Below are 14,811 nucleotides of genomic sequence, written 5' to 3'. Positions count from 1 at the left end.
AACAACCCCTTTCTTTTAAGATAAGGTGTGAGAACTTTACATTCATAATAAAAATCATCTAAGAAACACTTCCCATTTTTATTTAAAATCAGTTTAGATTAGATAACATGGTTATATATTGTTATCGTAAGAGCATCTGCAACAATTATACTATTTTAACAATTTAGGAAAAATTTGTTTTAAACAGCTATGCTGAACTCTCTTATTAAATAGAGAAAAGGGAGAAATTTACAAATTTATTAGAAGAAAAAGAAAATATAACATATATGTTGGAGATACTCTAAAAAGACAAATTAAAAATACAAAATGCTATTATTTTTCCATAAAAAACCTTTTACGTGAAAGACTAATAAGCTGCTTACTAAATTTTTTTATTAAGTCCTATATGAATAAATTTATCTGTTTGGATAACTGTTACATTTTTTTTAAATTATATATTTGCACACCAATCTAATTAATATAGATGATGTACATAGGCCTGCTCTTACCTTGAGGTGCATCCGTGCATAGATAAAGTTATACTTGCATTACTTTAACCTCCTGTTAATCCTCATGAAATCATCGTAGAAATCAAATGCATAGAATACAAAGTTCTTGAAATTTAAGATCTCAAAAAAGATCAAGATTTGATAATGAGTCCAACCCAAAATATAAAGATCTAAAAACTCTAAAAAGTATAGCAAGATCCGGCAAAGAATGAAACCAGATTGTGGTAAAAAAAACATTTGTTTTGTTAAAGTCTCATATCTATTAGATTTAGACCATTTATCCCTTATATATGTTAGAACTTACTTTCTCTTTCTTAAGAGCTATTTTAGAGAGTAATCTGGGGGTTTCACGTATTCTTACATGGTATCAAAAGCTAAGGTCTACCAATCAAAGGGCACAAAGATACCGTTTACCAAATTCTTACCCAGTAATCGCTTACCAGTAAAATCAATACTTTCCTTTAACTTATTGGGTAATTAATATTTTAATCTATTCTACATCGAATGCGACATTTTTATCCGGTAAGCGCTTACCGGGTAAGGCTCGTCACTGTCACTTACTGGGTAAGACTCGATCCTTATAATCACTTTTACCGGATAAGATTCTCAATCCTTGTCATATTCATCCAATAATGAAAAGTAACACAATATACACTTATCGGGTAAACGTTTAACTTACTGGGTAACATTTCCAATGATGTAAAGTGACCTAGTAAGCACTAGCCACCGTTGAAGGAGACGTGTTAGGAACCCACATCGGTTAGACTTAATTGGGGGCCACATATTTTCACATAATATTGGAGCCAATGTTTGCAGTCTAGAGACACGACACTCTGACTAGCCATCTCTCAACACTTTGGGATAACCAATGTTCATATAGCCTCCTTTGAAGGGGATTCATTAGAGCCCTACATCGGCTAGACTTGAACCATTTATTTCTTATATATGTAGGAAGTTGGAACTTCCATTCTCTCCTTAATGACTCTTTTGGAAAATAATATGAGAGTTTCATTTATTCTAGTTTCTCACATGTTCTAATTTAGTTGTATAATATTGATGATAAACTAAATAATGTAATATAGATACAACATATACATACAGAAGTCTTTGAGATTTAATGATCTCAAATGTGATCAAGGATCAGCCATGGTACAAACTACAAAGAGATGGAAGCAATTTAGTGGACTCACCTATGAAATCATTTGAGTGAGTGCATCTTCATCAAAGGTTTTCAGGTGTCTTGGTGGGATAACTATGAGTGCCTCCTGCAACCACCAACTTCTGTAATTACAAAAATACCCTTTTAATTTGTGGCATGTAATGATCAAATCTTGAGCTTCGTCATAATGTAGGCCATCCTATATATCTGAATACCTTGTAATCCCGTGAATTTTGGTTCCGTATTCTCATTTTGTTGATACAATAAAAAGGTTGCAGCCTGTGGATCAACTTGCAAAAATACTAAAATTAAAATTAATGATTATAAATAAGTCATATTTAATAAATTACAAAAAAAAAGTGGTACAATTCGATAATAAATAAATATATATATATATAAGCTATTGGCATCGATATATCTTATATAAAAAATTCTTCGTACTATCGCAATAAGATATAAATACATCAAGAAATCACATCATAACTTTTTAAGTACATGTAATTTATGAATATAATGTCAAACAAGGCACCTCAGTCCAATAAATGTAGATTAAAACATGGTTAGGCATATGTCAAATGACTAGTTTTATAGCCTACAAAGCATTATCCCTAGTTTTATTCACACTACAATTAATTCAATTGTTTTCATTTCTGAGATGTTTATAAATACAAATACCATCTTATATTTTTGTGAAGTTTAATTCAAAATCATCTTTTTATCATCTTGATTTTGGTTGATAACATTTATCTACTTTAGTTGTATGAAATAATGTTTTAAAAATTTGACTAATAAGCAAATGTCATTAACTAAAATACCAGAAGCCTACTTCGTGCAAGTACTTTAATTCGAACCAACTATTTTACGCTTTGCTACACATAATTCAACTATGATCATTTTTTTTTCTTTTTAAACGGTGGTATAATTAGACCATAAATGTCAAAGCTATAGAAAATATACACTATATCATGTTAGATTAGTTGGTTGTTGCTTTCTTTTGCAAAGGAAGGTCATTGGTTCGATGCTTCTCCCTCTCTTCCATTTTCTTTCATAAAATGTATAGAAACTGAAAATTAAAAGGTGAAAAGAATGGAAATTCATTATAGGTGGGATTCGAAACCGCGCCGTCTCAAGACATAAACCGAAATACGGCGATTTAAACCATCTCAACCATATAAAACTTTTGTCATGAGGTTAGTTTAAGAAATATGGGGTCACAACAAAAAATAACGGTCATATATTCTTTAAAAATGTAATTTTTTCTCTCACCATAATCGGAGATTATAGTTGCACTAGTCACTATGATACGCTCTCACGCAGGTCTACCTCTAATGATCAGTAAACTATCATGTGTCTCGATGAACAAACCATAATTTAGTTGAACACAATTTTCTGTCTTTAACATAATCAATTATTCTAGAAACTTTTCTAATAAAGTAAACATGATTCTTGCATTACGTCATGTTTTTAATTATATTATACAAGGTTGCCAACCCTAATAATAGAATATCTCGCACACATAATAGGATATGCGAAAGTTAATGCATGCCTTACAAAATATTAATTGTTTCGTTTGTTAAGTATTAGTTGTAATTTGACATTTTGATTGATTTCATATTTTTCCCAAGGTTTAAATAAAACTAAAAAGTAATGTTATATATTTTCAAATATATTTCAACCTACCAAAATTTATTGGTCATATGATTCATGCACCAAAAAGTAACGTTATAACTTGATGAGAGTTGTTACTCTCACTTACAAGATGAGACTTTTGGTCTTTTATCATCAATTTTATCAGGTAAAATTCTAAATTATTGTCATGTTTATTTGATAAAATAAAATGACCAGATAAGTACTTATCTAACATTTAATAAGCATAACCAGATTTATGACTATAGATCAAGCTATAATACATAGATGATGAAAGATAATTAAAGTGAGGTAGTAGCTTTACGTCTTTTAAGTGCACGAGTGACATAAAAAGCTGCGGTAGCAAACAAGGGATGGAAAAGTAGCCTTCTAAAATGAGCTTTTATAATGAACTTTCATGATTTTGTTCTAAATATATGATCTTTCTGACTCAAAGCTAGCTAGCATGACCTGCATGCTTTCTGGAGGATTTAATTATAAGGCATCAAATATAGAATTGGTTCTCTTTCCAGAAAAAGGAACATCAAAAAATATATATATATATACACACACATACACACTTGCGATCATGTGAGACCAATCTATTTTCATAACATCCGTGAGACAACTTTTTTACATTTAAAACTTCACAGTAAAACACTGTGAAGGTAAACTTCACAGTTTTTTTCCCCCCTGTGAAGGTTCAGAGTTTTTTACATTCCAAATGTTTTGCTGTAAAGTTTCAAGTGTAAAAATATAGTCTCACGGGTCTCATGAAAACATATTGGTCTCACACGAACTCAACCCTGACAAGTGTATAAATAAGAAGTTGTATCCATCGAATTAAGCTCCTGACAAGTGCACCCGATTGGGAGAAAAGTTATTGAAATAACATTAATGCAATACTATTAAGACCAAGAAAATTAAACAGATTGGGTTTTGATGATTATATGACTATATCTATGTTAAATAACGTTCCAAACCGAAGCAAATTGAGCATGAGAGGCTGATTAATTGCACACATAATTTTGGTTTGTATGTACGAAGTTAATGGGTTTGTAGAAGAAGGGGACACATAATTATGTTTTGTATGTATGAATTTAATGGGTTTGTAAAAGAAGAGAGAGAGAGAGACGTAGGGAGAGGGGGAGAGAGAGTGTTTCACGAAAAAAAAAACATTAAAAAATAAAAAACTGAGGAAAACATTGATCACCTTTCATCTAGCATGCATATGTGCATGCAAGTAATTGCAGATGTTTTCTGGTTTATATGCACGTGTGTCAGATAAATTACTTATATATTACTCACAAATTACTTATATTCATATGTGCATATCGTACAGATGAATGGACGAGAGTTTTCCTCTATTTTTCATTTTTTTTTGCGGTTATCCTGAACATAACCCTATATATATATATATATATATATATATATGTGTGTGTGTGTGTGTTAATTAAAAATAAAGGCAAGTATCTATCATTGCTTAATTTATATTCCCCAAACGTGAAGAATCTTATATATGAATAGGTGAAAAATTAATGAAGGGTGGAGAAAGAATGGAAGTGAATAAATTTGTTAGGGAGCTGTTAATCACATTCTCATAAAGATTTTGGATAGCAGATCTGATAATGTGGTCTAATACATGAATGATATAATGTATAATGATTACAAATCAAGTTCTGGAGGACCACATATGGACCATATATCTGTTGGCTTTCCAATACCACTTGTGTACAACTAGTCGACTATAAGGACCATTCATTTTGGCTTGCTTGTAAAAAGGTGCATCTACCAGAAGTACACCCCCCTCGACACTATCTTTTTGGTATGGGCCGGTATGAAATGCTTAGGGAGAGATTCTGTGTGCAATCAATTCTTAATGATGCGCCACTAGCCAAATTAATAAACATGTGTCAATATGTGCTACTTCAAAAATACAAAACTATATATTTCACAAGTCAAAAGAGAATTAATCTATTAAAAGGGGTTTCTACCGAAATAAATTGGGTAACTGATAACCGAGTAAGAATGCGATTTGTGTCACACTATTCACTCTATGAGTAAGAGTCCTTCCTTTAGTTTAAAGGGTCCACATCTCAGTCAACATCATGGAATGATAAGAGGAGTTTGGTAAACAATAACATCTCTAACAGGGTAAGCGCCTCATAAGAAACGATAAGTAGTAAACAATCTCTAAGCTTCAATGGGAAGGGAGAAAGACTATTTTGATTAGCATGAGTGAATTGGCTAAATATTATGAGCTTCCTTAATTAACAAATGTATTTTCATATGTGATTAATATAATATATATAGGGTTGAGTCCCAGTGAGAATGAAAGGTAATAACGGTAAGAAGGAATCTTCACCCTTGGATCAATCTTAATTAAAGAGAACCAGTAAATCAATACTAATGAGATACACTCTAGAGCACAATTTATAGGTTGTTTTGAAATTAAAAATGATCAAGGTCTAAATTTCTTCTAACATTTCTCATATTAACTCCTATTCTCTTACGATCCTTCGTCTATATATGTATGTATATATATACACACACGGTTGTGCAACCAGAAACCCTAAATAGTCTATTTGCTGCCATTTTGTATTTTCCTTTATTCCCCCAAGGTTTTATACCACGCCACGAGACATTACTATTTCTTGAGTACCCAAAGATTACCAAGAAATGTTATATAAACAAAAGCTTAACCAAATAGCATTTGGCCTCTTAGAGGTAAGAGTTCAAACCTGATCAAAAGTGACGAGAGTTTGTGAGTTTATTTGTTGCATTTGCTGTATATAAATATTATATATTTCAAAAACACAAAAAAACAAAAGATAGAATATAAAAAAGAACAAAATTAACTAGCATCTCCAATGTAAATGGCAAGTTTATGAAGGATGTACATACCTTTACATCATTGATTGCGCATTCTGGGAGGAACAATATCACCAAGCAACCCTTGACCCACCTGAGACCCTTGAGAGGATGACTGAGGTAGTCTATGGGACATATGATCTCCTGATTCACTTGATACTAATTGTGGCCGTGATTGTGAGGTAACAACGGCATGCATTTCACTAGGGAATTGAGCTCTAGAATAGTTGGCAGGCTGTAGGGCTGAAGAAGGGGGCAATTGTCTTGCATAGACTGCTTCATGATGATTTATGAGTCCTCTTGGGAACCCTACAGTGTGATGACAGTGCTGGCCTTCATATGTCGTAATTACAATTGTAGGATCTTCCGATGATCGCTCAACTCTTTTCTTCACCGTGCATTTGCTATTTGTGCAGCGGTAATAGCTCCTGATCAAAAGCATCGTGAAAAAATGGGACTAGATTTAGAAAACATGAGGAAAGGACAAAATACCTTTGGGGCAATGCACTTCAAAGATTAGTTCTTGCACGGAATTTGTGTTTCTTCTCTATATGGTGGTTCTTCTCATTCTTTCCACACCACCCCCATATATGCATGAATACTTAGGGTGTGTTTCTTAGCAGCTTAATGAAACTCACAGTTTATTCGATCAATTATACATAATTGTTTGGTAGTGACTTGTAATTATATAGAAAGTGAGTTGTTCAGTAAACTTTTATGAGAGCTTTATGCAGAAAACCAAACTTTTAGTTGAACATACCCTTCCCAATTACAAAATGCACTCATTTATGAAAGAAACCCTCTCAAACAAAAACATTCTCAATCTATAGAAATAAACTAATCCATATAGATATATTAATCCACACACAGTTTTATTCATACGGGACTTAATGAAAAATCAACCTAATAACCACCCCCAAGTTTATATATAAGTTGCACTAACTAAAAAGTTGCCTTAAAGCATAGCCATATGGTTGACAGAAAAAAAAGACATCATGAATGCAACCAAATATCTAAAAAATCCGAGCTTCTTTAAGTATTTACCATAAAATATCATGACTCAAAATTATTGCCATTCTATTTTGGCAAAGGCATACGAGTTCTTTTAGATTTAATCTGTAATGCGAACTAGATCCTTCATAAGGATATTTGAACATGCTACCTTAGATTACTATGCTTCTAATCCGGTTATATATTGATGCTCTTTGTTTAGACACATAATAGATTAGCTCTAACAAGCCTTCATGAAAGTTCCAACATATATAGAGGATAATTTGTCCAACTCTAGCCGATGTAGGACTCTAACCCCCCTCCCCCTCAATTGAGGCTAGATGGGGGAAGATGTCACAGAAGCTACGTTTGGTACATGGGATGGAACATGACAGGACCGAACAAAATTCATTGTCCCACGTTTGGCGCAGTATGAGACAGAACAAGAATTCACTGTCCCACGTTTGGCACGACATTAGACAAGGACAAGAACTGGGACAACATGAGACAAAAGAGATTTGTTCTTGTTCCACCAAAATAGGTGGAACAAGATTAGACAATAATGAGACAAAAACTAAAATATTACTAATCTACCCTAGTTTGACATATAATTTTAATGTGATATATGTTTAAATGGTCATCACCGTTACTCGTGGCCGCCACCACCATCTGCGATCACTCGTAGCCACCGTTGGCCACCTCCACCTCTTCTTCCACTACAACAACATCCTCAAACCCTTCACAACCACTAACCACCACCGTCCATATCTACCACTATCGGCGACCGACCACCACCATCCATTGCCACCACCACTAACGGTTGCCAACCTCCAACTCCTCTTCTACTAGAACAACCTCCTCCAACACCTCCACAACCACCGTTGATACCGACCACCACCGTCCATTGCCACCACCACTACATCGACCACAACTACCTTCACCATTGTGGACCATTGCCACCATCACAATCCACCATCTTCATGTCTCGTCTAGTCCTGTCCAATCATGTTTGCGTACCAAACATTACCAGAGTGACGAGAGAGGTTAGGCGGCCAAACATGTCCTAGAGTGTCGAGTCCTGGGTAAAGATGTCCGGGATGTCCATGTGGGAATATGTGAAACCAAAAGAGCCCTTAAGGAGCTAAGGGAGGTTCCAACATATATAGAGGAGAATTTGTCCAAGTCTCACCGAAGTGGGACTCTCACAGTCATATTACAATTGGTCACATAGGTGACTATAGACTTAAAGGATATGGTGATTTTAAATGAACGATCCTCTAGAAATTATGGACTTGATGCAGCATTCTTGGAATGAAGGAAAGGCATGCCAATACCACGCATTTTCTAGAAGATCCTAGACCCATGCACCATCTGGAACAGGTTATAAAACAGCAATCTCATATTCGATCAAACTGAAATATGTTAGAAAATTAACATGGAGGCCTTCTATTGGTCAATTGAAGCTAAGTCTTCTCAACATTATCAATGGCATGTATGAAGACAACCATGGAATCTGCTGTGGCCTTAGCATCTAGCTTAGCTCTTGCAAGTTCAGTTTTATATAGAAGCCCACATGTGTAATATTGATGTCTTTTGTGCTCTAGGGTTGGATCCTTTTTTAGATGGACATTTAGCCAATTGCATTTAAATCTTCTGGAATAGTCATATCATGCATGTACATGTTATATTCAAGTTCAGTTGAATTTTCTTATATCTGCTAATAGCATAAATACACTTTTGCAAAGGAGGGGGGTGTACAGCTAACAGGTTGAATCATTGATAGTAAAATTTAATTCTGACATGATCTGTAGAGGGGATTGTGCATAAAACTGAGATTATGATCCCTTTGATCAATTAATCCATTGGCTTTTATAGGCGCCTTTCTAGCGATTGGATGCAGAAAATTAATAGTGTAGGACGGTAGAAAAACACTATTAATTTTCTGCATCCAAGCGCTAGAAAGGAGCCTATAAAAGCCAATGGATTAATTGATCAAAGCGCTATAATCATATATATATATATATATATATATATGATTGTAGTATGTGTTATATAAGAGAGAGATTTGAAATACAACCTAGGAAAAGGGCTATTTTTTACAGCTTTCTGCCCATATTTTCTCCATCTGTAACCATCTTCAAGATGATCAATTTCACTCTTGGTCATGAATGCAAAACGTGGCTGACGGATCCTTTTGGGTCCCTTCTTTTTAGCCTTGCCCCTGAAAATAATTTCAACCAACTTTTATCAGTAAGTAGATATTGAATTAAAACCACAAAAAATTAAAGTTGAACATATTAGATTCAAATAATTAACTTCAATTAAATTAACTGCAACTATCCATATATATATATATATATATATATATACAACAAATCTACTATCCATGATCTTGATGGGTATATGCAAACCTTATTTTGAGGGGAAATTGTGTAGATAAATCATAACCCAAGAAAACCAAACTTTTTGGGTAAACAAGAGAAAATTAATCACGGAAAGCACTACAAATGATAACATATATTTTAGGGGCATTTGTCCTTGAAATCAAGAGGGTGGATAAGTGCATCAGTAGTTCCCATTTCTAGTTTCTTGATTTGCCTTATAAAACACTTGATATAATCGTTTACTATAAGGGGTCGCAGCGACTAGGTCCTGACTACTGTTTACCAAAAAGAGAGGAATTTCTAATTATGAATGTTATCCCATACAGGCATACACAGATAGGAGAAAGGTCATCAAGTCAAAAGGTTGTTGCATGTGGAGAGAATGCATTGAATGACCATTTCTGAAATTTAAAACTCATTTATTAGAAATTAATACAATAACAATAGTGTATGTATCTTATTAACCTAATGCAAATTAATTAAATAAGACTAAAAGGATTTGGAGATCACTTTCACACACAGGTGCAAAGACAGCACAGTGAACTTTCCATTTATAACAATTCTTTTAACAGAAAAAACTGTATTCGTGAAAGAATCGGATACACAACAAAAATCCAACAAAAATGGAGAACAAAACTACATTTATTGCAAGAATCAAGTTAAACCAAAAAATTCTGATGCAAGGATTTATGACTGAAACAAAAATCGGATCTATGATTAATTCTTACTGCAGCACGTCAGTAAGTAATGTTTAATCTATAACGGTTATAGGATATCATTTATTAGGGGCCATAAATGCAAAATTGGTTGATGTATGACAACAAATACTTTGATTAGATGCATTATGTTTCGTAACTTTTGTGCAATTTTTACGGAACCACATGTGCAATGTCAAAAAGCAAAATATGAGTGTCTAACGATTTACATGTTCCTGAAATACAGACAATGATAATTTACTTATTTTAGAAAAAGCTGCATATATCCTTCATATACTAAACATGACAGGATACATATTAGTATACTATACATACAAACAGACATACATATACATATTATATATATATATATATACACACACACACACGTGTGTGTATATATATATTAGTTATTTTAGAAAAAGCTGCATATATCCTTCATATACTAAGCATGACAGGATACATATTAGTATACTATACATACAAACAGACATACATATACATATTATATATATATATATATACACACACACACACGTGTGTGTGTGTATTTATGTGTGTATCTACGTAGGTATATATGTATGTATACATTTGTATGCGTATTCAACAAGCAGCATACAGATGCTAACGTTTATAGTAAAATAAGATGGTTCACATCCATCCGGGGAGGGTTCATCCTACCACTCACTGTCGTCATTTTATGTGGAAAGGTAGACAAGAACCAACACGCCACCGCAATAACGGCGGTGTTGATGCTCTCTAGCTAGGGACCGGTGAAAATAACCCTAGTACTGCACGTAATTTACAGAAATGCCATCGCAACTTGCGTGAGCAGCTTTTGTTAACAACTTGGAGCTTTCTAGAAATAAAATACGAGGAAATGGATTACAAATTATTCTTTAAAATAAATAAATTTATACGTTTTTCCTTTTTTTTCCAGAAAATTCATCCTCAAAATTCATCATGATAAACAAATACTAAAACCGATTGTGCACTGTAAAATAAAAATCCTAGTGAATTTTGGTTTTTGTATTTGAGAAAGCATTGTTAATTATGCTATGAGAATCCGAGTTAATCAAGCATTTAGAAACACGTGATAAAAAAGTAATACTGCTACTGCTGCCGTTTCTGCATCTACTACTACTAACTCACGCTCTCTCCGACGATGGAGGTTTACCACCGAAGGCGGCGTCACCTGAAGCCGTAGAAGACTCCATTCGATCCTCTGACGAACTTGTGGAAACCAACGGATTTGAGATCGATACATCCCCTGCCTCATCAATAGATCCAGCCTGAACTTCACTAGCGATAACACCTACGCTTACCTCCGGCAAAGACACGGAGCTACCGACGACGTCAGAATCGATCCGATCAAACACCGATGGCGGAGGCTGGAAGTTCCATCCGAACTCATTCAATACGCTACTTTCTCTAGCATCGTTTCCGAAAAAGCTGTAATCGCCTTGGAAGGTCCACGTATTGTCGGAGGTGAATCCGCCGGCGACTGGATCAACCTTATCCTTATCATCCATATACCAACTCCCGGTGCAGAATAGAGAGAAATCGAACGAGTTTATAGCGTGAGAGAGAGAAAAAGCTCTGTCTAGGGTTTTAGGTTTTACGAATAAGGAGGGAGAGAAAGAGTGTGTGAGAGAGAGAGAGAGAGAGAGAGAGAGAGAGAGAGAGAGAGAACGCGTAAAATTCTGTTGAGGTTTTCCTGTCGACGATTGATTGGTTTTTTCTTTAATATATTTTTGATATAATTTCCATTTTTGGATTATTATATACAATATATATACATATATATATATACACATATATATGTATATATATATATATATTTTGCTTCTAATGAAAGCTTTGGAGAAGAAGGAACAGGTAAACGATAATATTAAAAAATCGGCGTCAACAATTAAATAGTACGGAGAAGAACCGATGAGAAAGAAGGAAGAAAGGTTGTTTGTTAATTAATTACCACGCGCGTAAATTTGAGTGTAAATCACTCGCGGGGATGTTGGGAAGAAATAGACACTTGATAATTCTAAAATTAGTCATAACAATTAAAATTATTATTTAAAAATATAATTAATGTATTTTCTAAAAAATATATATACATATATTTCTTTCTCTCTTTTTTAGAGGGATGGTCATTTATCCCGATCCGGTGGGAAACCCGGTTTACCCGATCCGAACGGGGACAACGATTCCTCGCTAAAACGAGTCCGAAGATCCTTGGTAAACTCAAACCGGGATCAGGGCTAGGGAATGTTACTCAAACCGGGGTCGGAGTCGGGAATCTCCGGTAGAATCAAACTAACGGATATTCTTCATGGGGTTTGACCGTGGATTGTTAGGGTTTGACTGGGGATGAGATGTTAATCCTCGTAGCCGTAGGGGATCGGGGCCGGGGATTATTAAAACCCGCCCTGTTGCCATGCCTACTCCCTTCTCTCCTATTTTTGTAACATACGTAATTAAATATGCACATAAAATGAACATATAATGAACACAATATAAATAATCATAAGAATTCTTTTACTGGTGTGTTCATAATTTATTTACAAGGTTCACATGATATTCATATGGTGTTTGTATATTCAATTATGTGTGTTTGCATCTTTTATGAAGAGATAAGAGATAAAAATATGAGAAACGAGACAAAAAAGTGGAGATAGTGAGAATTTTTACTTTAGATTAAATTTTATTTTTCAACTAATTTTTTTTATAGTCTGAATTGGATCTTATGAACCTCACAAATTGCAAGGAACTCAAAATAATACCCCACTATTGAGAGTGGATAATGTTATTTTCAACCGTTTTAAGTCCGAATCAAACATTTAGCCACCCTAAATTAAATCAAATCAATACCAATTAGGAAAAAACACTGGGCTAACGAAATTATTCACAATTATATTAATTAATATTTATGTTTTGACAAAAAATAAATTTAATATTTAATTGTTTATGCGTCATTTATCAAACTTTTATCTGATATCAAGTGGATATGACAAAAGATCAATAATTTTACTCAGTTAGAGACATAATAAGAACTGAGAATTTTACATGATAAATGAAGAGAATATTCTTAATAGTTTCATTAAAAGATAGTTTTTGAATCGTTAAGAGGTGAATCTTGTTTGTCAAAAAAACATGTCTCTTAATAGTTCTAAAACCCTCTGAATGATTTTGTATCATGAGTATCTCTTAACCATTCAGCACTCTAATTTCGTTGTAAATAATTACCAAATAATTATATTTCATTTTGCACTATATCATGAGAAACTCTTAATCATTCTGCATCAAATCATTCAGCAACTACCAAACAACATCTTACCTAATAAATGATTACTGGGTAGTGGGTACAAACACTTACCAACATTTGATTTTGATGACCGAAGATGTTATCAATAATATAAATGAATATGATGATTTTTAGTTCCTAAAACATCCCCTAAAATTAAAGTAATTATATTTAAAATATATAAGTTCATTAAAAAATTAATATTTTAAAAATAAGTATAAGATTATTTAATTATCTTTACTTTTAATAGAACATAATATAATTATTTGATATTTAATCATCATATTTAAAATATGCTTATTTTACAATTTTATTTGACCTTTTTAATAATTTATTATTATCAAAGACGATAATGTAAGAAAAACACAGAGCATTATAATAATATGAAATATACATAAATTAAACAACCCAATAATAGCAAAATTCAAAAGTAAGAATCCATCATGTACCATGATAATTAGGTGGGACGAATTTGTTCAAATAAATAATAAGTCTTAGGTTTGATCTTAGGTTCAGAGGTGTTTAAAAATCCGACCAATTTAATCAATCTAATCTAACTTAACGCGAAATAATTTAATCCGAAACAACTCGATGTCTAACTGAGTTGTAAAATTTTCAAACCGTAAGTATCGGGTTGATACTGGGTTACTATCTTTTGAACCCAACCCAACCTGATGAACCCTGGTATCATTTTAGCTGACTATTCATAGGTGAACGAATTAGGCTTTTTCTTGGATTTATTATGATTGTTAAATTTCTATTAATATATACATTAGGCGATTGCATTATCATGTACGCTTCTTCATATACACATATTTTCAATCTATTTGCATCTCTATATAACACAGTCGTATATATGTTCAGTAACTGTGAATATATATATGTAAATTGAGAAAATTAACTGAATGGAATATATGTAAGAAATATTGATAAGTTGTATCAAATGGTTGATGATGAAAAATAAACTTTGAGTAGAGAAATAACATATTCAAGGTTAGAAGAACATTTTGATGTATCAAAGTATCAACCCGACCAACCCGTACGGTTCGGGTTGGATTGAGTTAAGATTTTTCAAACCGCAAACGTTGGGTTGGGTTGTTCAAATGTCTTCAACCCGATCAACACAACCCATAAACATCCCTACTTAGGTCCTTCATTAATCTCAACTACCGACTAAGTCAAAAAATGTCCCTTCACACTGATGTCTTTAGAGACGATTCTATGTGGGGCCGATTGGGATGCCAATAATCAACTTTTTACCCAAATGATCAATATATTCTTTCGTATTGGTTTTACT

The 14,811-nt window shown here is 33.4% G+C and overlaps 1 protein-coding gene across 4 annotated transcripts; it reads right to left on the bottom strand.

The window, feature by feature from the left end:
- Positions 1-1,536: 1,536 nt before the first annotated feature.
- Positions 1,537-11,857, bottom strand: LOC112523147 (probable WRKY transcription factor 57). 4 transcript variants are annotated; one of them, XR_003070243.1, is made up of 5 exons: positions 11,366-11,857; positions 9,212-9,355; positions 6,178-6,572; positions 1,863-1,937; positions 1,537-1,769 (listed from the first exon to the last, which is right to left on the bottom strand). XR_003070243.1 is itself a non-coding variant. In XM_025132623.1 (4 exons), the coding sequence occupies exons 1-3, from the start codon at positions 11,743-11,745 to the stop codon at positions 6,185-6,187; spliced, it is 912 nt and encodes a 303-aa protein (XP_024988391.1). In that variant the 5' UTR covers positions 11,746-11,857; the 3' UTR covers positions 1,777-1,926; positions 6,178-6,184. The 4 variants fall into 4 exon arrangements, 1 of the variants encoding a protein (XP_024988391.1); XR_003070242.1 differs by having other exon boundaries at positions 1,863-1,926; XR_003070244.1 differs by having other exon boundaries at positions 1,537-1,753; positions 1,863-1,926.
- Between the last annotated feature and the right edge of the window lie 2,954 nt (positions 11,858-14,811).

Source organism: Cynara cardunculus (genome assembly GCF_001531365.2).
Source record: "Cynara cardunculus var. scolymus isolate 2C chromosome LG 12, CcrdV1, whole genome shotgun sequence".
NCBI classification, from domain to species: domain Eukaryota; kingdom Viridiplantae; phylum Streptophyta; class Magnoliopsida; order Asterales; family Asteraceae; genus Cynara; species Cynara cardunculus.
The sequence above is the reverse complement of the archived record's forward strand: the minus strand, read 5'-3'. Positions and strand labels throughout refer to the sequence as shown.